At 40.6% G+C, this 25,661-nt stretch overlaps 1 protein-coding gene across 1 annotated transcript in view; it reads right to left on the reverse strand.

The window, feature by feature from the left end:
* The window catches only part of LOC123755117 (glutamate receptor-like), a 60,875-nt gene extending 37,296 nt beyond the window's left edge, over window positions 1-23,579 (reverse strand). Inside the window, exons 1-3 of the mRNA XM_069332716.1 lie at window positions 23,485-23,579; window positions 21,686-21,844; window positions 17,637-17,727 (exon numbers count right to left, since the gene is read on the reverse strand). Of these exons, the coding sequence (XP_069188817.1) occupies window positions 17,637-17,727; window positions 21,686-21,844; window positions 23,485-23,579 (345 nt within the window). The remainder of the gene's footprint in view (window positions 1-17,636; window positions 17,728-21,685; window positions 21,845-23,484) is intronic.
* Window positions 23,580-25,661: the final 2,082 nt, after the last annotated feature.

Raw genomic sequence — 25,661 nt, forward strand, 5'->3', positions numbered from 1 at the left:
ACATAGTAACACATTGTATTACACACTCAGTACTTCGGAAGTGAGTAATAATCAACGAAGTAGTCCATGGTGCACGGCGCGACTTCCCTCTCGTTACATCAGGTACAGATAAATTTTCGCTTCCTGTTTCTTCATTCTGAATGCTTGCAAATAACGTACTTACGTACACCCTTGGCTTTAGTACTTGTAGGTTGTATGTAGCCAAACTTGTAAAGCATAAGGTAGTATTGAAAAGATTATAGGAAAAGATCAATTTGTAAGGTAGTCTTGAAAAGATCGTTTTGTATGATCCCACACAGGAAGAGATTCAGCTAGCCTCAAAGAGTGTCCGTCAGTCAGAAAGAAATTCAGGTATTCTTGAAAATATCTATGGAAAACACCACTATGGACGCCGCTAACACTGTTCATCTATGCTACTTGTATTAGATGCATCATCACTGATCGCAGAAAACGATTCATCTATGTATCATCTATATAAATTGGAGATAGCATAGGATTGCAAGGGTGACGCTCAGAGCTACAACTGGATATGCTCTCTGTATCGTCTTCATAAGTGCTGTATCACTTGCATCCGACCTTTGTGTTAGGTCCTAGCTTAGGTGTATTGCGCCAAGCTTCACCAATATTATGACTCTTTTGTTCTTCAAACAATAAGGTTTTAATTTCACCGACAGAGCATGATCTTTCAACACCACGGCGTCGGATAGGTGTTTGGGAGTCAGAGGCGCGTGCACCACCCATAGTTGCTCATTCAGTACTAACCCAGCCAACAGCCCTAGGGCATTCTGGGAATTTTTCCAGGATGGCTGCCTCTCACTGTAGGTCCTAAGAGTCCATTTCGTACACAACCAACCTCGCACACATTTAGAATGAGTACGGAAAAATCAAAGAGAGTTTTCTCAGTTGGCGCAGTTTCCCTGCTGACCGAGAATACTTAGCTGGCGCAGTTAAGTGGTTCTTGACGTAGTGAACATAAAGTTTATTTGCTTGAATTATGATATCCATATGAATGAAGATCTAATGTTAAATATATAATTAATTTACTTGTTTAAATTGACTAACGTTGTTCCTAGAAAGTTTAGAAAGTTGTTCCAACTTTGTCAGTTGGGGCGAGAGTAGAGAGCTCTCTGAGGTTACTGGTGCTAAGATTTTAATGGGCAAGTACATGCTAACTCTCAGACTCTCCCTCTCATTCTAAACTTTCCCTTGCCCATGACCTCTCCTCACTACTTCACTCCTTACTCACACCTCCCTTATTCCTCTCTACCTTCCTCCCACCTCGCTCACTCCATTCTCTACCTCCCTCACACCTCTCTACCTCCCTCACCCCATGCCCACACCGCATTTCTCATTTCTTTTTAATTTTTGATATGTCACAATGATAGCAGCAATGTTGAACAATGTTTAATGTAGATGATGTTATTTAACATTGTTCAGTCTTACATGTCTTTTGCCTCTCAGGCGCTTTCAGTGAGACTTTGAAAGGTGTTTAATATTCGGAATTTCGCGAGTTGTTTCGGGTTAGGAGACAGTGATTCTCTGGCGATGTGTTCTAGAAATTTTGGGAGTTTTGTGATGTTCAGGGAATGTTAACCAGAACGTGAGTGTGTAGTGAAATTTATGTTAGTGCTAATATTTGGAAACTTAGCAGTTGGCAGTAGGTTGTGCAGGTCAGCTGAGTGAGACAGGTGACCCGCTAGTTCCCAGAGGGACACCCAGCCTTTGCTAGTTTACAGGTCAGTTGTGGAGTGCCAGGTATGGTGTAAGTAAGTAAGTAATTATCAAAAGAAGGCACCAAACCGGGAAGGCTATGTAGCACCATCAAATACGCAAAATAATCAGAGGGCGCTAAATATCACCAAGGATGCCAATACGATAACAAAAACGCATAAGGCGAACGATATCAAAAGTATCCGAGTCACCAAGAATTCTATCGAGGGACAGGTGACTGCGAGGGGCGGTCGGAAAGAAAGACACACGCTCGTCCTGGAAGTCAGGACATTCAAGAAGGACATGCACGACCGTAAGAGGGACAATGCAACTAGGACAATAAGGGGCAGGGCGGCGCTCCATCAAGTGACCATGGGTTAAGCGAGTATGGCCAATACGCAACCTCGCCAGAGCTGTTTCCCACCTCCGGTTACGGTGGAAGGAGGACGGCCACGAGGAAACACAACATTTAAGAGTACGTAGCTTGTTACCAGTAACAGACAACCAAGAAGCCTGCCAACGGGTAAGGACTGAGGAATGGATAACCGGGTAAAAGTCTGAATACAGAATGCCTTTACGAGAGATGGGACAAGAGCGGACAGCTTCCTTGGCGGCAGCATCCGCACGCTCATTTAAAGACACCAATATGGCTGGGAACCCAACAAAACTCAACAGACTTAAATTTACTGTGAACGAGAAACAGCCAATGCTGGATCTCGACAACTACTGGATGAACCGGATTAAAGGACCCGAGAGCCATGAGGGCACTACGAGAGTCAACAACAACTACAAAGGAAGACTGACAACGAGAATTCAGGAGACGAAGAGCATAGAGAATAGCATAAAGTTCCGCTGTAAAGATGCTAGTCTCCGGAGGCAAGCGACACATATAAGTGCGATCAGGAAAAACAACAGAGTAGCCAACACCGTCCGCTGACTTAGACCCATCGGTGAAGACAGAAACGGAGCGGGAGTGAGAAGAAAAGTGCTCGAGGAAAAGGCGTTTTAGAACCATAGGAGGGGTAAAAGCTTTAGTGATACGGGTCAAAGATGTACAAAACCGCGGAAGAGGGACCCTCCACGGGGGAGGTATGGTGTAGGTATTAAGTAGTTTCAAGTGGTGGTTCTGTTCATGTTATTGTGATTGACTGATTTACTCCATTTCACCATGATGTGTACTGGAATGCACAGCATGCCAGGGAGGCTTAGTGTGTCAGTGGACTTCACGCTGGGGACGGTTGACGTTAAATTGTCTGATCACGGATTGTGGCAAAAGTTTTGAGTTGTGGACCTGCAAAGAAGCAAGGGAAACAACTCTGGTTCACGTAGGTGGCTGTAGTTTAAGTGTGGGAATAACAACTAATTAAGTACTTTAAATTAGGAACGGTACAGTTAGGTCAGATTATTGTTTTATGTCTCGAGGGGCATCAACATTTTATTGGGAAAATTGCTTCTGTTTGAGTGACAAGTTGAAAATGGTGACTACCTTATTCTCTCTTCCCCCAACTTTAATCTGGTACTGTTTTATGTTCCACCAAGTTAGTTCCATTCATTGGATAATTAAGTTTGTGAGTCATTGCCAGGAGAGCACTATGATTGAGCTGTGTGAACCCTGTTAAACTAGTAGGGTCAAACAGCATTTTTGCAACACAGATATTGTCGCCTTTATGTTCATCTCCAGGTCGGTGTCTAGAGGAGTGGCTTGCAATTACAAAGGAAGGAGATGGCTGCTGGTACAAAATTCATAGGAGCTCCTCATCACCACCACAACCAGCCCTCTACCCGGCTGTATCATAGGTCCACCACCACCACCACCCTGGGGGAACTGCAAACCAGTCCTCTCTGTTGGCCAACATTGGACCCCAGGTTGTCGGTCGCCTTTCTCCGGTACAACCATAGTGGACCCCAGAGGATGATGTCCCACTGCTGTCAGGACCCCCGTGGACCCCAAGTCATTCTGCAGACGACCCCAAACGACCCAGTAAAGATGGAAGAGGAACAACAATGACTGCAGTCTGTCCAACCAGCATTGGGTTGCCCAGGATGGACCCCAGGATGGACGGACCCCAGTGGACCCCAGGTCACTTGGCAACGACCCATAGAAGGAAAAAGAGAAAAATAGAGAAGATAAGACCATGCTCAGACACGATGCCTAATGTCCCTTGCTGGTGTCAGCATCATTGCATGGTATATTGCAAGACAGGATCGTTTGAATTAACTGGCCGCCACTCCAGCAAGAGCATGTCGCTCTGTTGAGTGATTCCTCCTGCATTGTGTAGACATGATGTGGCTGGCAGAAGTGGCTTCTAGAAGGAGGCGTGCTGGAGAAACAGGGGGCCAAAAATAGAATGGGTTCTACGATGCCAACTATATGAAGGTTTCAAAACTTGTAGCTCCTATAGCTGTGAAGAACCCCAATATACGTCCCTCATGGTCATGGATGTAGGGCCCATTACAGATCAGCTGGGGCGACCGACATCCACGGTCCTGTGCATAGTGCAAGAAATACAGCTTCCATGGTTGGCTGCGACGTTGTTCCATGTCAACGAAGGAGCAGCGCCTTATGCAGTTGTGTTGAAGAAATGCGTCACAAAAATATCTGCAAGACCAAACAGTGATGTCTCCCAGCCAGAGATTACAGATATCTGGACTAGTTTTTATTTTAGAGTAGGATGATTTATAATTGTTTAGCTAGGATGCATTTTTTTATATAAAGTTTTTTCACCCAGCTTACTAGCATTAGCAATGCTGCAAATACTTTATTTAGGGGAGATGGAGAGATGTAACACAATAAAGGTGTTTAATTGTATTTTACATACAACATGAGTCAGCCAGATAGGATACTTGAAGGCGCCAGATTGTCTGGCGCCTTCTTAGCATTTAAGAAGTCAAACCTAGAGATTTAATGGTCAGAAGTTGCCTTCAGGTCAGGTCGGGTGAAATGACCTTACTTACTGCTAAGCTGATAATTGCAGACAGTTGATGGTGTTTTTCCATCAAATAAGCCACTGTTTAAGCATGGTAGGTAGATGGCCTGAGGCTATCTACTTAGTAGGCCGAGCCTAGCTCCCGGTTCCCCATAAATACCCAGGGAACTGTACATTCGAGAGATCAGATACAGAAAGACAGAGGACCGAAGATCGAGCAGGAGCGAGATTTAGCTCGCTTTTCGTGAGGCTGCAGCCATTCTAGGCTGTTAGGCCGGGTGGGGACTCTTGTCAACTGTAATTCACATGCTTGCTTTCTTGATGGGGTTCTGGGAGTTCTTCTCCTCCCCAAGCCCGGCCCGAGTCCAGGCTTGACTTGTGAGAGTTTGGTCCACCAGGCTGTTGCTTGGAGCAGCCCGCAGGCCCACATACCCACCACAGCCCGGTTGGTCCGGAACTTCTTTTAGAAAACAGTCTAGTTTTCTCTTGAAGATGTCCTCGGTTGTTCCGGCAATATTTCTTATAGTCGCTGGTAGGACGTTGGACAACCGCGGACCTCTGATGTTTAAACAATATTCTCTGATTGTGCCTATGGCACCTCTGCTCTTCACTAGTTCTATTCTGCATTTTCTTCCATATCGTTCACTCCAGTACGTTGTTATTTTACTGTGTAGATTAGGGACCTGGCCCTCCAGTATTTTTCATGTATATATTATTTGGTATCTCGTCTTCTTTCTAGTGAGTACATTTGGAGAGCTTTGAGACGATCCCAATAATTTAGGAGCTTTATCACGTCTATGCATGCCGTATATGTTCTCTGTATTCCCTCTATGTCAGCAATCTCTCCTGCTCTGAAGGGTCAAGTGAGTACTGAACAGTACTCGAGACGGGACAACACAAGTGACTTGAAGAGTACAGCCATTGTGATCCATCCAACTTTTTTCTCATCCTCATTAGTCTTCTCATCCAACTCCAACACCTCTATCCAACTTAGGTTCAGAGACATTGGCGAGTGAACAGTCAAGGTGAAAAATCTAGTGTGTTTCCAATATTCAGATGTGTGATTTTCAGGGGCAGTCAGCCGTAGTGTACTCAAATTTTTGGGTGGTGACTCACCTTGTGTATTAATCTTGATATAGTAAACATAAAGTATATTTGCTTGAATTATGATATCCACATGAATGAAGATTAATGTTAAATATATAATTAATTAACATGTTGTTTGAATTGCCTAATGTTGTTTCTAGATCTTTATCGGTTGAGGCGAGAGTAGAGAGCTCTCTGAGGTTACTGGGGCTAATATTTTAATGTGCAAGTACATGCTAACATGAAAAAATATTATTGTTCAAACAAGTTCCATTCCTTGTCTTGTATATTCTGAACAAGAATGGATGGTGGCAGCTACTTTCATCCTTCAACCTTTCTACTATTCTAGCACTCTTACTTTCTACTCTTCTAATCTCCTTGATCTCAGTCTCTCCCTCTCATTCTAAACTTTCCTTTTCCCCTGACCACTCCTCACTACTCCACTTCTTCCTCCCACCTCCCTCATACCTTTATACCTTCCTCCCACCTCCCTCACACCATTCTCATCCTCCCTCCCACTTCTCTACCTCCCTCACCCTATGCCCACAGTTCATTTCTCATTTTTTTCCTTTTCATTTTGAAATACGTCACACTTGGGCCGTCCATCAGCGGTTCCTCAAATAAGATAATCCTCTTGCAGCTTTCCTTGTATCGCTGCTACATCAAATAATGATGATCTGTGTTCACCGTACATGAACCTGCCTGTACCGTGGGGTTACTCCATCACCGGTGTGAGTCCACACTGGAAATCTCCATCCACCGGAAGGGATTTCCCCCTCAGTAAGTCACTGACCCTGGTCGCATGAACATGTGTTGCTCCCACCTTCATAGTATCTTTTCACTAACTCGTTATTTCATCTTATTTCCACAAACATTCTAATATACATTTCTAAATATCATACAAGATCACTGGGGACTTGATCTAGACGCACCAAGTAACATACGAATGTTTTACAGGCTCTTACCGCAAAAATATTGGAGCAACGCCACATTTATCAGGAAGTCTTAATTTGGCGCTGTCGAGTCTCCCAAACTTTTATTTGACTGCCATTAATCGGCTCCCTTCAATCTTGACTTGAGGGTGAAGGATTCTTGAAGGATTCCTCCTCCTCTCCACGGTGAGTGAATCCTCTTGAAGGATTCACCCACCGTGGCTCCTCAGAGCATGACCACCGAACTGGCTTCAGGTCGCCCCTATTCGCGTCCACTATTTGCGAGACACTTCACTAACCGTCCTCCCCCAGCTCCCTCACACGTTACTCACTAAGATTCCCACGGATTCTTCTCCACTACTCACATATATCCTTATTCTCCAAGAGCGACGACGTGCATCGATCTCTTGCCACCCTCACACCTCAAGTGACATCTTAGGAGCTTTGCAAACGACATGCTCCGGCAATGACTATTTTAAAACACGGCTCGACGCATACTGTCAACTTCTTACCTCCAAGTTTTCCTAAAGATGTTCATCCATGACTTATCTCCTCCTCGATGTTCATTTAATGATAGTTGCATGCACTAATTCATTTCCCTGGCTCCTCTATATAGTCAGGTGGGGAATAACTGTAAAGTGCGGGGCGGACCTACATAATGAGTCTACATGGCGGTTAATAACAGGTTTCACTGTACACTCCTCCTCGTTCACCACACTCACTATACACTCCTTGTTCACCTCTCCCACTTTGCAGGCATACAGACCTTGCCACTGAATTTTTAAAAGACAAAGGCAGTGGGATATGTACTGTGACTCGCAGCATGGACTCTTGACACTGAATGAACATAATAGCAACTCTGTCAGAAATCCGACACTAGCATACTGACATTACTAAATGCCATAAGATGTTGTTAATTTACATTAGTTACTAGCTGTACCCGGACATGCGTTGTTGTGGCTCAGCAACGCATGTGCGTTGCTGAGCCACAGCAACCTTCCCCTGTCTCCCAGTCCTCTCCGAAATTTCCCCACTCCCCATCCCTTCGTCCTCCTAACCATTCCTCACTCCCCTGTCCCCTTGTCCTCCCAACCATTCCCCACTCCCTTGTCCCTTTTTCCCCCTCTTCATCCTCCACTCCAGCATCCCCTCGTCATCCCCACTATCTCCCACTCCCCCTCGTCCTCCCAAAATCCCCTTCCCCCCCTCCCCAGTCTTCTCGTCCTCCCAACATCCCCCCCCCTCCCCAGTCCCCTCGTCCTCCCCACTCCCCTATTCTCTTGTCCTCCCAACTATTTTCCATTCCCCTCGACTCCACCATCCCCAATTCCCGTCCCCTCGTTCTCCCCCACCATTACCCTCTTCCCCCTGTCCCCTCATCCTCCACACCATCCCCCACTCCCGTCCCTCTCTTCCTTCCCACCTTTCCTCATGCCCTCGTCTGGTTATCAAATGATCTGATGTTCCTATCAGAAAATTGGGAACATCAAATGATCTAGGGGTAGATTCACGAAGAAGTTATGCAAACACCTGTACATCTTTTCTCAATCTTTGCCAGTTTTGTTTACAATTATTAAACAGTTAATGAGCTCCGAAGCACCAGGAGGCTGTTTATAACAATAACAACAGTTGATTGGCAAGGTTTCATGCTTGTAAACTGTTTAATAAATGTAACCAAAGCCATCAAAGATTGAGAAACGACGTACATGTCGTAAGTACTTGCGTAAATGCTTCGTGAATCTGAGCCCAGATGTTCCCATTACTGAAATATAAGAAAAACAATTCAAAAAACGAAATGAAAAATAATGAAAAAATATAAACTATAATCACGAAATGAACGGTACAGTAAATAACACAGCTCAATTCCAGGGCAATGTCACACAAATCAAATAAATCAAAATTAAAATAAATCGAAATTTATGAAAATTCCATTTATCAATGAAATCGGAAACATTGAAATGGAATCGTAATATATTTAGTTTAGCATGTGTTGGTCTTATGTGCAACAGATGGCGCTGTTTTCAAAACCGCAAGTTTTTACCTGTCGAAGGCTCTTAGCTGCCGCTTTGAGCTCGGAGGACAGTATGGTGCTTTTGTAGTGGCCTCGATTCTTTCCTCCTTCTGCAATAAATTCTGCTTGTAAGACACCTTACAAGCAGAACTTATTGCAGAAGGAGGAAAGAATCGAGGCAACTACAGAAGCACCATACTGTCCCCCGAGCTCAAAGCGGCAGCTAAAAGCCTTCGTGAGAACAAGGAGATAGTCGTCAGGAGAGGTGACAAGTCGCCAATATATGTCATTCTTAAAAAAGACGAATATCTGGCGAAAATGAAGCTCATACTCACTGACCAAACTAAATTCCAAAGGGTAACGAAGGACACTACAGCCGAATTGAAAGCAAAGGTTAACAGATTGATCGAAACTGTGAACGCCAAGAAATCCGGACTCCACCTGCCAAAGATTATTGGGGAATACAAACCTGGATACACGTATGGAAATGTCAAGACACACAAGCCGGGAAACCCATTTCGGCCAATCATCAGCCAGATACCCACACCCACGTACAGACTGGTGAAGCGACTCAACGGCTTGCTGACTCCTTATGTCCCTTGCACCTTCAGCCTGAAGTCTCCAAAGGAATTTGTTGACTTACTATGGGGAACACGGGCCACAGAGATAGGAGCCTCGTTGGACGTAGAATCACTGTTTACCAACGTACCTGTGGATGAAACAATCGGGATGAGAGCGGACAGAGTGTATCGTGATCCGGCCTGTACTCCTCATGACATACCAGAAAACATTCTAATGAAACTACTCCAAGCTTGTACTAAAGAGGCAACCTTCTTGACCCCGGATGGGCACATGTATAAGCAAGTAGATGGGGTCGCCATTGGTTCTCGCCTAGGTGTCCTGTTTGCAAACTTCTACATGAGTACCATCGAACAAAAGGTCTTAGTCGACATGAACTTGAAATCGACCATATATTGCAAGTATGTTGACGACATTTTTACACAGGTACCTGATGTTAGACATCTACAGGAGCTGAAGGAGGCATTTGAGCGGAATTCTGTGTTGCGTTTCACTTACGAAATGGAGAAGGATGGGAAGCTGCCCTTTCTAGATGTAACAGTCATGGAAAGGAGCGGAGGTTTTTACACTGCATTCTACACTAAGGAAACAAACATAGGAATGTGCCTCAATGCCAACAGTGACTGCCCAGACAGGTACAAGAGGAGTGTTGTTAACGCTTATGTCGACCGTGCTCTCAGCCACAGCTCAGGATGGAAGCAAGTCGATGAAGAACTCTGTAGGGTAAGGCAGGTCTTAGTCAACAACGGCTTTTCCAATGGTTTCGTTGAAGACATCATAAGAAGGAAGGTGAAATGCCATGCAACCTCTGAAGAGACAACTAACACAACACCTGTACCCCCTATTAGACTATTTTACAGGAACTTCTTTTCCACAGCTCATAAAATGGAAGAAAGGGTCCTGAAAGATATTGTTAATAGGAACGTTATCCCTACAGACAAAAATCAGAAGATACAATTGACGATTTACTGTAAAACCAAAAAAACGGCCAACCTACTCACGAGAAACTCTCCAGACACAAAGCAGAACGCTTTAAAAGAGACCAATGTCGTCTATGCCTTCAAATGCCCACTTGGGGACTGTAAGCCTCAAAGAACTCAGTATATAGGCAAGACAACAACATCTCTTTCCAGGCGATTAACGATGCACAAGCAACAGGGATCCATTAATGAACATATAATCTATTCCCACAACCAGACCATCACCAGAGAAGTCTTAACAAAAAACACAGAAATCATTGATAGATACAGCGATAGCAGGCAGCTTGATATCTGCGAGGCACTACACATCAAGAAGTCAACACCAGCAATCAACAGCCAATTAATGCACAACTATATTCTACCCACTTCAAGACTCCGCACCAATATAGATGCATTAAGAAATATGGGCCAATAGGCCCTCTGCAGTTACTTCCATTCTTCCTTTTAACTTACCCAATATTTTACCTATTGTTTCGTGTTCTGTCTTGTGTTGAAAGTATGTTTTCACCTCATCCAAAACTGTTGTAACATATCACCTCACCCAAATGCAGGCATATAAAATGAAAGCCGTTTATAATATAGCATAGTAGAACTCTGTTTAGTGTTTGCAGGTTATAGTGTGTGTGTAAACTAAAGTTTTTGAAAATGTAATAAGTTATTACGAAACGCGTTCAAGTGTTGTGTCAGACTAGAAATAAAAATGAAATTTGGAGAATTGATTTTTCAATTACCATCGACAGTGAAAAGAAACATAAGAAATATTGAGAAAATTCATGTTAGAAAAATTAATTTTACTTTTTCGGTCATATTTAATAATAGATTATATATATATATATATATATATATATATATATATATATATATATATATATATATATATATATATATATATATATATATATATATATATATATATATATATGTTTTTACATATAAGTTCATTCTTTATCTTAGTAATAATAAAATTACAATAGTAAAGAATCAGATCTACTAAGACTTGACATTGAGAAAAAACAAGAGAGCAAGGGAGTGAGAGAAAGAAAAGAGGAGAAAAGAGAGAGAGAGGGGGGGAGGAAGAGCATGGGAGCACTAAGACTTGAATTTGAGAAAAAGAAAAACTAAGTGAATGAGAGTGAGGGTGAGAGAATGGGAGCATTAAGACTTGAATTTGAGAAACAAGAGAGCATTTGAGCAAATGAGTGAGAGAGAGAGATAGAAAAGGGGGGTTAGAAGGAGTAGGAGAAACAAAGTAAAAGAAGGAAAGAAGGTTAAGTGGGATGGTGGGTTTGGGTAAAAATATACAAAGGAGAAACAAAACTACATCTGAAAGGTTATGAAAAGGATAATATATTCAACAAATACGTCAAAAACACAATAAACTACATCTGAAAGGTTAGGTTAAAGGGTTGGGGAATAAGAACATATGATAGAACCTACTAAATACACTAAGATTACAAGAGATTAGGTTAAGGGGTTGGGGAATAAGAATAAATGATAACAAACATAATAAATACAACTTATGAGCAACTTGACGAACTTTAACAAATAACCCTTCATCTGCAAAAATGACCATTTGAGAAATTAGCCCTTGAAACGAGTAAATTCCCGTATATAACAAAAATCCTTAGAAATGGTTAAACACCCAATCTTAAACAAATATCACTTGAAATGCAAAAATGTCCATTTGAGAAATTAACCCTTGAAATGAGTAAATGAATATGAGACAATGATTGACGAAACACAAAAGACAAGCAGGAATAATTATGTAAGTTAGATCATGTCTGGTTGGACTAGATAAGTCAGGATACATCAGTTTGGGAATGTAAGATTAAGTTAGATAAAGCAAGTTAGGTTAGGTTAGGATAGGTAAAGTTAGATTATGCAGGTTAACTTAGGTAAGGTAGGTTAAGCAGGATAAGTTAGGTTAAGTTAGGTTAAGCAGGTTAAGTTAGGTAAGGTAGGTTAAGCAGGATAAGTTAGGTTATGTTAGGTTAAGCAGGTTAAGTTAGGTAAGATAGGTAAGGTAAGCTATGTTAGGATAGGTAAAGTTAGGTAAGATAGGTAAGGTAAGGTAAGTTATGTTAGGATAGGTAAAGTTAGGTTAAGCAGGTTAAGTTAGGTAAGATAGGTAAGATAAGGTAAGCTATGTTAGGATAGGTAAAGTTAGGTAAGATAGGTAAGGTAAGTTATGTTAGGATAGGTAAAGTTAGGTTATGCAGGTTAAGTTAGGTAAGATAGGTAAAGGTAAGGTAAGTTATGTTAGGATAGGTAAAGTTAGGTTATGCAGGTTACGTTAGGTAAGATAGGTAAAGGTAAGGTAAGTTAAGTTAGGATAGGTAAAGTTAGGTTTAGGAACGTTACGTTAACTAAGTAACATTGTGTGGAGAGGATAGGTTACGTAGGTTTGAACAGTGTAGTTCAGAGAACAGTTTTAGGGTAAAGTGACTAAGAAAATATATTTTAACAGAAGTTCAGGTTTGGTATGAAAAGCCGAACTAGTTACATTTTGGAGAGAAATTTTATGACTGAAGATGTCTTAAAGAATAACATGATGGAAGAAGGAGAGTTTCTTTGATGAACGAAGGCGTCTTAGAGAACAACTTTTTTTGGAGAACAAAAGTGAGTTAGAGAATACCTTTTGATGACTCCGAGAATAACTTTGATGAACAAAGATGTTTTGGAAAGTTTCTCTGAAGAACGAAGGTGACTCTGAGAATAACTTTTATTAGCTCTTAGAATAACTTTGATGACTTTGAGAATGTCTTTGAGAACATGAGTAGTATTTTGTTAGCTCAGAGAATAACTTTTTATGACAGAGAATCACTTTGATGAGCAAGATTAACTTTAGATGTCTCTGAGAAGAACATTGGTGGCTTAGAGAGAATATCTTTGATGAAAGATGATGTCTTAGATTAACTTTGACGTCTCTTGGAATAACTTTTATGCCTCTGAGATTAACTTTAATGAACGAAGATGTCTTAGAAAGTTTCTCTGATGAACGAAAGGTTACTTAGAGAATAACATTTTGATGACTGAGATTAACTTTTTGATGACTGAGAATAACTTTGAGGATGCGAGTAAATTTTTGAGTGTTTGAGAGTGTCTTTTGATATCTCGAAGAGTCCCCTTGAAGTCTTAAAGGATGTCTTTGATGTCTCAAAGGATGTCTTTGAGTGCAACTTTGATGTCTTTGAGTAAGTCCTTGATGTCTCGAAGAGTGTCTTTGACTATATTTCTTACTTAACGACATATAATTTTAGTTAGGAACAATGATGAATATGACTATTTTAGCGAAGTGAAAGGTTACTTTAGTTAAGAACAGTGTTGGAAAGAGGCTACACATGACTATTTTCAGATGAGAGAAGTGATATTTCAGTTAAGAAATGACAAGGAAACATGATGAAGTAACTATTTTTTAGTTGACTGATGAATACTTTTAGTTAAGGAAAAAGACAAAACATGACGAGTGAGACTATTTTTGTGCTCCCCAAAGTATAATGTCAGTTAAGAACAGCGATGAAAGATATCTTTGGTTATTTTTTCTTATTTGACAAAACATAATTTTAGTTAGGAACAATGATGATGAATATGACTTTCTGTTGATTGATGGATAATTTTAGTTATGAAATGACAATGAAACATGAAGAACACGGTTATTTTCTGATGACTAGGGAATAAGTTTAGTTATGAACAGTGTTGGAAAGATTCCTTTGACTATTTTTTGGTTGATTGGATAATAAGTTTAGTTGAGAAATGAGGAAAGTGACTATGTTTTAGTTGATTGGCGAAAGATTTTTAGTTAAGAAGTTACAAGAAAGGTTTATCTTTGTAAATTTGGAACTGAATAAAGTGTAGATTTGTTTAAGAACGGGGTTGGTAGAACTATTAAGTTGACTACGAGAATTACTTTGACATAGTTTTTGCAAATAAAAACTTGGTGACTAAAATTGTTGAGGGAACTGTATTGCAGTATAATATTATTTGACAAAGAACTAGTTAGTGAATGGAAGAAACAAATTGGTTTAAAGAAACAAAGAACATAAAAAAATTGAGGTTAAGTAGGGGAATGAACACAGTGAACATACGGTGAACACAGAAAACATGTAAGAAAAAGTTGATGAATAGAGTGAACATGCAGGGAATATGAACTTACAGAGAATATGAAGACATGATAAGGAACATAGGGAATACAAAGAATGAACACTGAACATGTGAAGAACAAGCTAAGAACATTGAGAACATGAATATTGAGTATAAAAGTTATACAGAGAACATATGATGTACATGAAAACATGACAAAGAACATAGTGAACATACGGGGAAAATGGTAGAAAAAATTTGAACTGAGCATGCTGTGAACATTTGTAGAACATGGAATGAACACAGAAAACATGGAAAAAATGTGATGAACACAGCTGAATATAGAGAAAATATGCAAATACAGTATGATGATTATTGAAGGTTTGGATATGTTGGGGATGAAAGATAATTACACAGGTTGGGGTTTTGTGACTACTCTGATAAAGAGTTAGGCTGGAGAGGGACTTGATCGGATATATTTATGTTCGATGATCTAAGACAGAGGACATGAAGCTTGGCTAATGTCCAGATTAATTTTACTACGTTAGAAAAAAGGTGATCTTAAATCTCAGGGTGATTTAGTTGGAAAATAAAGAACTTGTACAAAATGAACTAAGCTGGGGGACAAGAGTTGAAACTTGATAACTGAATTGGTTTTTATTTACTATGTCTGAAAATGTAGTTGAGTGTTTAAATCTCAGGGGGATTTGGACTGATTGTAATGAATTTACAGGAGTGAACTTGGACAGAGGACAAGAGCTAGAGTTTTATAATTGTTTACATCATATTTACTATGTCTGAAATACAGAGGGTAAAAATTTCAGGGAAATTGATGGGTTATTTACAAAGATACGAGAGAGAACTAAGGTGGGGACGAGAGCTGGAGCTCGTTAACTGTTTTGATCTTATTTACGGTGCCTGAAATACAGAGGGTAAAAATTTCAGGGGAATTGATAGGATATTAACAAAGACTTGAGGGTGGAGTAGGGTGGGGGATGAGAGCTGGAGCTCAGTAACTGACTTGATCTTATTTACTATGACTGAAATATGACTGTTTAAAATTTAAGGGGGATTGGACTGCTAGTAGCGAAAATGTGGTCTCTGTCAAATTTGGGTCTTCAATTGGACTCTGATTAATTTCGATCATGAACTGGACTCTGATGAAAATTGGGTAGAAAATGGACTCTGTCAAATTTGTCATTAATTGGACTGACGAATTTCTGTTGATAATTGGACTCTGATGAAATTTGAGCTTAAAACTGTCTCTGACTAATTTTGCTCACAAAGTGGACTCTGTTCATTTTTAGGTATAAAATGGTCTCTGACGAAATTCTGTCTATAACTGGGCTCTGTTCAATTTTGGTCTTTACAGGTGAAATAGCCGTAAATGGATATAAAACTAAATGTTATGGCTAAGTTGTCTGTTTTCCTTAACAAAACATCTAAGACAATATTTTCTGAAAATGGTCTTTTTACAAATTCGGTCATAAACATATAAATAAACTTCTATGATTATTTGAAACTCTGAAAATAGCTGTAAGGAAATAGGAAGAGAGAGAGGGACGGTCCAGATATTATGGAGAAGATAAGATAGGATAAGATAAGAGGCAACCTGCATGCGGCGTCTGGCTGACGGTCTAAAGTAAACACAGGCGGGCCACAGATTGTGAGGTAAGGGGGGGAGGGAGGGGGTGTGAGGTATGAGCAGGAGATGCAGGGGGAAGACAGTGAAATGATTCAGATATATAACAATATACTAGTTTCTAAGTAAGAATCCCATAAGAACTCTTAACAAACCTCGTATGACATTATTTTCATAAGAACTCTTAACAAACTCGTTTGATATTATTTTCATTATAAGAACTTTAACAACTTCTAAAATCAGTGACTGACAAAATTTACCTGAAAACCCTGGCTCATAAACACGATTTTGAATTTCTCCCATAAGAACTCTTAACAAACTTCTAAAGTCTCGGAAATTATTTTCATCATAAGAACTTTTAACAACTTCTAAAATCTGTGACTGACAAAATTTACCTGAAAACCCTGGCTCACACGAGGGATATTGGACCTCAAAACCTTGACTCACACAGGTGATTTTGGAACCTAAAAACCTTGACTCACACGCGTGATTTTAGACCTCAAAACCTTGACTAACACAGGTGATTTTTCCGAAGTTGAAAACAGGCAAAATATGTCCGTAGAGTTCACCTGGAAATGCTGTGACACAAACACGATATTTTCTAAAAAATTTCTTTAATATTTTTCTACTTATTTTCATCATAAGAAACCTTAACAAACTTCTAAAATCTCAGAAATTATTTTCCTCATAAGAATTCCTTAATTCCAAATCTGTGACTCCCCAAATTCACCTGAAACCCCCGAAGATCCACAGGGGATTTTCTAAATTTACCTGAAAACCTTGACTCACACAGGTGATTTTTTCCCCCAGAAAACCCTGACTCACACAGAGGATTTTGGAACCTGAAAACCTTGACTCACACAGAGGATTTTTTCCCCCAGAAAAAAAATCCCCTGTACGTTGTCATCCCTACTACTCCCCAGGACTATATGCAACTGAAAACTCACACCCCAGAAGTGACTCGAACCCATACTGCCAGGTGCAACGCAACTGGTATGTACAGGACGCCTTAATCCGCTTGACCATCACGACCGAACATAAGGAAGTGATAGCCAAAGCTATTTGAACCACTTCCCCGCCGGCACTCGGATGGTAATCTTGGGCATAGCATTTTATCAAATCACCTTATTCTTTGGGGCACACGTGAGGAACACAAATGCGCTTTTTAGTTGCATATAGTCCTGGGGACCATTCAGGCTTTTGTTTTGCATTATATATACAATATAGGGAACTCACTGCCCTCCTACTGTTCTAATTTATTGCAACCCATCTTCCTGTTGAGATAGTACTTATAGTAACTATGCGAACCATTGTACATTTATAGACGTAACGGACAATTAGTAGAACATGGCACTATTCACTTTATAGAGTACGAAAAATTAAGGATAAAAATCTAAATTAAATATTATTAAGCCTAGTATAGCACACATATGTACTATATTAGGCCTCAGTGTGTATTGTTCCTACGATGGTTAGGTTAAGTTTTGTTTTCTTTGTACATCAATACAAAAACTTCCAGTTTGTCCAAATTCACTAGTACCAAATTCTACTTTCTAATTGGCCAGTACATCAGTATACACAGAATGGTCCACATCGTTACTATTAATACTATCTAATCAGGAGGATAGGCAGTATAGTGACACTTGTGGGTAACCCATCTAGTATGGTGCAGAACTCATCAAAGCTCACTTCAGTAATCACCATCCCCACCATACCAGACCAGGAGCCGTCCTCTAACTCCGCACCCCAAGCTCTGTCGCTCGCTCTCACGTACACGATACTGGTAAAATTGAGGACAGAATTCATTAGTGTTATGTATATGGTTATTTCATATTATTAGTATTTTTTATTCTGCACGAAGGAGCTTGGTCAACTCTATCTTAAAAAATATTATTACCACTATGAACAATGTTAACACACACGAATTGCATACACCCACGCAACAATGAACACACGAACACCCCCAAACACACACTGTCCCTCCCGTCCTCTCTCTAAATTCCTCAGATGACTACATGAGAATGATAATTAATGATCCACTGGTAATAAAGGGAAAATAGGGGACACGCCAAGAAGACTCACAAGTGGGATGTGCACTACTGGGGCTCTTGAACCAGGTATTTAAGAATATCAAGCGTGCAGTCACCAAGGAACTACAACAAATAATGCGAAAATCAATCTAGTGGGTGAATTAAGGTCGGTCAAAGGGGAAACAATAGTCCTGCAGAGAAAAACGCCTCATTCCCCAGTATTGTACAGTTGCGCTTAAAGAAGCTGAGCACAAGTTAAAAGCCAGAACACTGCCACCAGGGATCTCATTTTTCAATCTAATTCTATGATCAGGTGACAAAGATTAAGCAAGAAAGTAAAGGTTGGGCAGTCTGCATTTTCTTAGACTGTCTAAAAACCTTTGACTCAATACCCATAAGAGGCTGGTGCATAAGTTGGAGAAGCACGCAAGAGTAACTGGTAGGGTGATTCAGTGCATACGGGAGTACATAAGCAATAGGACGCATAGAGTTAATGTGAGGGGGTGAGACCTCAGATTGGCGTGAAGCCATCAGTGGAGTCCCACAGGGCTCTGTATTCTGACTTATCCTGTTTCTGATATATGTAAATGATCTTCCAGAGGGTATAGACTCATTCCTCTCAATGTATGCTGGTGATGCCAAAGTTATGAGAAGAATTAAGACAGAAGAAGACAGCTTGAGGCTTCAAGAAGACCTGGACAAACTGAAGGAATGGTCCAACAAATGGTTGTTAGAGCTTAACCCGAGCATATGTAACATGAAGATAGGTGTAGGGAGCAGGAGGCCAGATAAAAGATATCATTTGGGAGATGAAATTCTTCTAGAATCAGAGAGAAAGACCTGGGAGTTGATATCACGCGAGACTTGTGTAACAGTCCTTGACGCCTTGATATGGTTCTTTGCCTGCAGTGATCAACTTTATATGTTTCAGCCTCATCTTAAATTTACGTCTAGGGGATAGTAATATATAAAAAGGGTATTAAAAGTGAAACACTGCTTTAAAAGGGGCAAACAATATACTGTACATAAGAGTGACAAACATATCAACATATAAATGGTAAAAAATTAACAGCCAGAAATATTCTTCAGCATGCAATAATATCATAAAATCCTTACTGAGCACAGACTATCTCTTAAACACATGAAATAATAAATGGGGTATCACAAAATAGTCTTACCAAGAGAATTAACTAAGTAATAAGCTAAATAAACAATATCCACCGACTTAACTTCCGTACATGTCTCCTCCCCCATGCAGCTCACCCACGCGACTGAATAACATCCCGCCAGCACAGCAGGCGTCCTACCCAAACATCAACTAAGCATCCACATGAACTCTTGTGAAAACTCTACTAACAAAGTGTAGTACTAATAACCATTTAAGCAGTAATCTTAAGAGTATATAATACTGTTACAATAATCACACGAATTTATTACACTCAATAACAGGAAATAATCAAGGTTGAAATATAAACGCTAGCTTGACAACGAGCCGCACTCTGGACACATCCAAATATGGTCATCCCCTTAACCAACAAGAAATAACTTGCACAAGCCTATCAAAATAATGCAACTCAGGCACACTACAGCATGCTACAATATACATCATACATTATTATATAAATCATACAATATTATATCTAACACAAATGGATACTGTACTAATAATAGAACAGAACAGAGAAAATATTATATGTTAGGCATAATTATCATGATAATGTTAGAATCAATGCTAGATTCGTAACAACTTGTTCCTCGAAGCTCACATCAAGAGGATAACATCAGCGGCATATGCCAGGTTGGTCAACATAAGAACGGCCATTAGAAACTTGTGTAAGGAATCAATTAGAACCTTGTATACTACGTATGTCACACCAATGCTGGAGTATGCAGCACCAGCATTGAGCCCATATCTCATCAAGCATAAAACTAAATTGGAGGAGGCTCAAAAGTTTGCCATTAGACTAGTGCCCGAACTGAGGAGCATGAACTATGAGGAGAGACTACAGGAATTAAACCTCACGTCGCTGGAAGACAGGAAAGTTAGGAGGGGAAATGATCACCACATACAAGATTCTCAGAGGAATTGAAAGGGCAGTCAAATATAGTTTATGTAACACAAGGGACACTCGCATTATGGGACACAGGTGGAAATTGAGTGCCCAAATGGGCCATTAAAACATTAGAATGTATTTTTTTAGTGTCAGATGTGGTGGAGGTAGACTCTATACACAGTTTTAAGTGCAGATATGATAGAGCCTACTAGGCTCAGGAACCTGTAGACCTCTTGATTGACGGTTGAGAGGCGGGACCAAAGAGCCAAAGCTCAACCCCTGTAAGCACAACTAGGTGAGTACACACACACACACACACACACACACACACACACACACACACACACACACACACACACACACACACACACACACACACACACACACACACACACACACACACAAGAAAATGAACTTCAAGGCAATGTACTCAAACATAGACAGGATCACAAATGAAGCGAGCATTTTTTTGTCAATTCAGATTGCGTAATTCTTGACTGCTAAAAAGCCTTTAATAGAATACCATAAAGGAGGTTTATATGCAAACTCTAGAGGCAGGCTTGAGTACGTGAAAACGCACTTACATAGGTAAGGAATTACCTAACAGACAGGAGTCCGATAGTGACAGTGAGGGGCGAGAAGTCTGTCTGGCGTGGAGTACCAAGCGGGGGCCTCAGGGATCGGTGCTGGGAACCCATACTATTCCTCATTTATGTAAATGACTTGACTGTAGGATTGAGTCTTATGTCAATGTTTGCAGACAATGCATTACTAATGAAGAGGGTTTAGACAGCTTAGGAGGATCCAACATGATGTAAACAAACTGCAGAGCTGGTCCGAGGATTGGCTGCTAGAGATTAACATCATCAAGTGTGAGGTGATGAAAATAGGACCAGGAGTCCGGAGATGGAGAGGTCAGTACACGATGAAGGGATACTACTTCCCTATTAACGTAAAGAGAAAAGGACCTGGGAAGGGACATAACACCAAACCTTACTCCTAAGTAAACCTTGGAGTCAAGGTTAAACAAACCTTGACGGTTTGCCCTGATAAGTCCCTCATTTCCTTCTCTTTATACCTCATCTGAAGATACTGAAGGAATTCATCCTTTACGACGAGGACATGATCCAAACGTATTAAATACTTAGGGGGGGTTGACAAGGTGGAAAAAGAACAAATGTTTACAATGAATACCAACAGAACTAGTGTACACATTTGGAAGGTCGAGACTCAGATGTATCATAGAGATGTTAGAAAGTTTTCTTTTAGGGTAATGTTAATGAGTAAATGGAATGACCTAAAAGAGCAGGTTAGAGAGGCAAACTCGATTCCCATCATTAAAAACAGGTATGATAGAGAAACAGGTCAGGAGTCATTACATTAGTCAACTGTCGGCTAATAACCCGGGGTCCAAAACCTAGAGCTCGATCCTACATTCACAAATTGGTGAGTACACACACATACTCATACACTTCTGACTATTCCTGGTGGAGGCAAAAACCGTCAGTAGTTTCAAAGCGTTATGTGACAAAGAGTACTGGGACGACGGGACACCATAAGCGTAGCTCTTAGCCTGTAACTACACTTAGGCATTTACACTTAGGTAATTACATATATTCTTCCATTCACCACATGATTCTGCAGTTCAACTTACGAGAAGTTAACCGCCCTTGCAATGTAGTCAATACAGCCAGACATGGGACCGACGAAGGAGACCCGGTGGCCCCCGGGGGCTTGGCGGTCAATCACCTCAACAGCTCTTTGTGTAGGAAACTCCTCCGCGGCCACTCTCAGTGTTGGCTTATGAGAAAATCTGTCAGGGCGTAATTTAGTTGCTCATTAATAGACGAAAAAGTGAAAACTAAAATCATCTTCAATATTTATATTATATATGACTTAAATAGGAAACTAGTGCATATAAATTGTACCTAGATCCTTTCAAGGATCTAAAGTACAGAGTATTTGATGATCTGCCAATTTTTCGCTAATTTTAAAAGCCTGTCAGTATAATCCTGTATTGATTTTATGTCATCTGAGCGTATTTCCCGCCCCCTTTTGAGTGTCGTCTGATATGTGCAAATGCTGCTGTTTTGTTCCAAGTTTGAATCTTTTGTAATTATGGCCGGGGACAGAGGTCCCAGAACAGAGCCCTAAGCCACATCAGTTATAACGCTCTCTTATTCGGAGTTAACATTTATGCTAAATTCTCTATTTTGTTTTTCATGACGCTCAATTCAACATTGGAGTAACACCCTCCCTTCCCAAATACTAAGTGATTACAACATTGTAATGAGGCCCTTATGAAGCACAGTGTCAACGGGTTTGTTGAAGTAATGATATAGACTGTCGTAATATTTTCTGCCATCGATTCCAGTCACTTGGACTGGACGGTAAAGCAACTGTCTCGCTTCTTGCAGGTCGGCATTCAGTCCCCGACCCTCCAAGTGGTTGGGCACCATTACTTCCCCCCATCCCATCCTAACTGTTTCTTATCCTAACTGCTTCTAAGTGCTATATAGTCGTATTTATTGGCACGTTCTCCTGATAGTTCCTTTCTCTTTCTGCTATATTTGCTCGAAATATATTGAAAAAAATCATAAATTTGTTTGGTATATGAAGTGTTTGTTTAATTAATCTCTCCTTACAGTCCTTCATTAATCTATGTCTTTTCAAATGTAATTGAATCGCTTTTGTAATTAAGGAGTTAAACAAATTTCATAGAATAAATATTTAGTTCATTCGACGATAGATTGAGGCAAGTAATCAATTTCCCTCTTTAAAACTCGACTCATCTGCAATCCTCCAAAATTCCAGGACTTTCCTCAGTTCTAATAGTATAATAACTATCCAAAACAAGGGACTAATAATGTCTTTTTTCAACTCTTTGAGAATCTTCCATATTTGTTGGGAGTTTAATATTTATATTTGTCTAATTACTTCCTTACTGAAAATAATTAAACAAGACAATTTGTCCTTCCTACCACCTACATTGATTTGTTTTGCTGCGGGGATAGTATTAACTTTTTCTCTTGTAAATACAGAGACAAAGTACTTATATAATAAACCACCCATTTCATTATTATTATCAGTTACCTAAAACGAAGAAAAAAAGTTTGTGACTGACTACCTCAGAATTTTGTTTAGCTTTTCTGTTATAATTTTAACACTTATTGGTAGTTTGACAAAATGTTTTTAGATAGATGGATTTCGTCATTCTTAATTCGTTTGTATCTATAAAGAGAGCCTTCTTGTATTCCAATATGGCTCTTTATTAATATTGATATCCATTTTGGATCGTTGTAATTCAACCTATTGAATTTATACAGTATACTACGTTATCCTGATTAACTAAGAATTATTTTTGAAAAGTTATAATTTGAATATGTATTGTAACCCATTGTCATAGGTTACAACTACTCTCTCGTGTCTTACCTTCCGAACAGTTCTGCTCACTTTCCGTCATTATATAATGAAATGTGAACAAAATCGCGGAACACAGAGATAACACCATCAATGGTGTCCAAGAAATGTGTAAGTACTTCATTCATAATAATGTGCTGCAAGGAATCTTATCGAAGTATCCAATATTTGCTTACGGTAGATGCAGCCTGCACATGACTGTAAAGCTGCCGCCCAGTTGGGTGGGTGTGCAGCAAGACTAGTAACTGTGTGACTCACCATAGATGTAAAGTGCCTTGAATAGTGACTGTTGTGAGCCTCTTGTTGATTCACTTGTGATTTAAAAAGATTGCTGATATGTATATTTATATGTATAAATGGCTGTATGTATATATATATGTACATGTGTATATAACATTAAAAATTGTGTAACTAGCTTCAAAAGATTGTCACTTGCTTAGCTAAATGAACTAAGGGTTCAGTTCGTGAACCGATTATGTGCCTCTGTAATCTTTTCCACCACAACCGACGGGATGGGTATGGGGTGCACAATAAAAACATAATAGCAAAATCTTACTTTCCCTGCCTCAAGAGCCGTTCTTCCGCCTCCTTGTACATGCTAAATGACAGAGACGATTTTGATTCTTACAGGAAAGCTGTGAGTTGTAGCACTTTAGAGAAATTAAAGTTTTAAATTTTGCAGTGGGAAATCCCAGTAACAAATTTCAAGGATGGCAGTTGCAGCGTCGCTACACGTGAGAAACTTAGATCTGATACAGTGATACAGGACAAGAAGACAAGTTACCCATTGGGCGAGCTTGAAGTGGGTATAGCTGAAGAAAAGTCGGTGAGAGAAAACGCTGAAGTTATAGAAAAGGTGCCAGGGCTTAACCCAGCTGCGTGTAGAGAAATGATGCTGGAAGAACCCCACAACTTGCTAGGTGTTGAGTCGGGTCGGGAGGGCAGCTGTGGCAGAGCTTCTTCAGTCTTGGTAATATCAGCCTGTCTTCATTAGATGTATTCATTCTTGAGTCTATTTTATTCTTTCGTTCGTCGACTTCCAAGGGAGACGTCTGATAAGTGCGCAATTTACCGGTGGTGGTTTGGTTCCCTCAGGATCGTCATCTATTTCAGGGCAGTCAAGTGATCCTTCTGGTCATCTCCTGGAAAATTCCGGGTCGTAGTACTCCGGCTTCAGTATGGAAAGGTCGACAAAGGAATGCATAGTATTAGCATGGACAACCATGAGGTGTGGGTATTCTTCGTTGTTCTTGGTGAAGATCATCTAGTTGTATATGTGGCCAAGGTGCTGTCTGGTGCTGTGGTTACCCTTAAACTTTCGGTCATCAATATAAAGGGCTTACCAGAATCTTTTTGTGTAGTCATGTTTTTCAGCTTCAGTCTTATTCTCGTGGTTGACGATGTCGACTGAGTCCTCAGATGACTGGATGAGGGTTGCATACATAGGCGTAGCAAGAGGATCTGGAACAGATTCCTGAGGTGCAGGATTATGAAGTGAAGCAGTGGATTCAGGATTCAGTTGGTCCGATACAGGTTGTTGAGGCTGAGAGTTAGTAGACAAGAGATCTATGAGTGCAACTGGAAATACAGCGATGTTAGAAGCTGGAGTGGTAGCAGTAGCTGATGCTAATACTGAAGACATGAGGAGTTCCATTTGCAGCGAAGAGTATATTTAGAATTCGCAAGAATTCCTTGTAGTTTGGGCCAGTAATCTTGTGAGCCAAGTGTGTTAATGCGTAAACAGTACTGTTGACGGTGATAGGGAGCGGGCATCTGTTGCGAAGGTTGGCTTGGTGCTTGGCCGGAATGAGGTGGTGGCAACTGCTGGGTCGATGAGTGCCGGCCGGCGGTCTGGGAGCTGAGCCCCCATTGCCTTGCAGGCTGCCCGATAGCTCCTCCTCCCGGGAGGTCTAGGAAAATGGTGGCTTGAACGTTGAATGTGGACGGAGCACAGCGAGTGGTGGACGCCTCCCTGGCGTTGGACATCTTCTTGATTTCGTTGATAAGTGTAGGGCACTCAGCTGAGACGTTCACCAGAGCAGTTAAGATAGTCGGCGTCACAGTCGCCGGGAAGTGGTGATCCCTGGGGCACTTGCTGTACCTTGGGTTCTGAAGGGTGCATTTCTTCATGAAGTGATATAAGCTGTAGCACTTGTAACATTGATGAGCCTGTCGAGGTCGAGGGAGGGGGTAGACGTTCCGTGCGCGCT

The sequence above is a fragment of the Procambarus clarkii genome, chromosome 28, assembly GCF_040958095.1.
Source record: "Procambarus clarkii isolate CNS0578487 chromosome 28, FALCON_Pclarkii_2.0, whole genome shotgun sequence".
Lineage (NCBI taxonomy): Eukaryota > Metazoa > Arthropoda > Malacostraca > Decapoda > Cambaridae > Procambarus > Procambarus clarkii.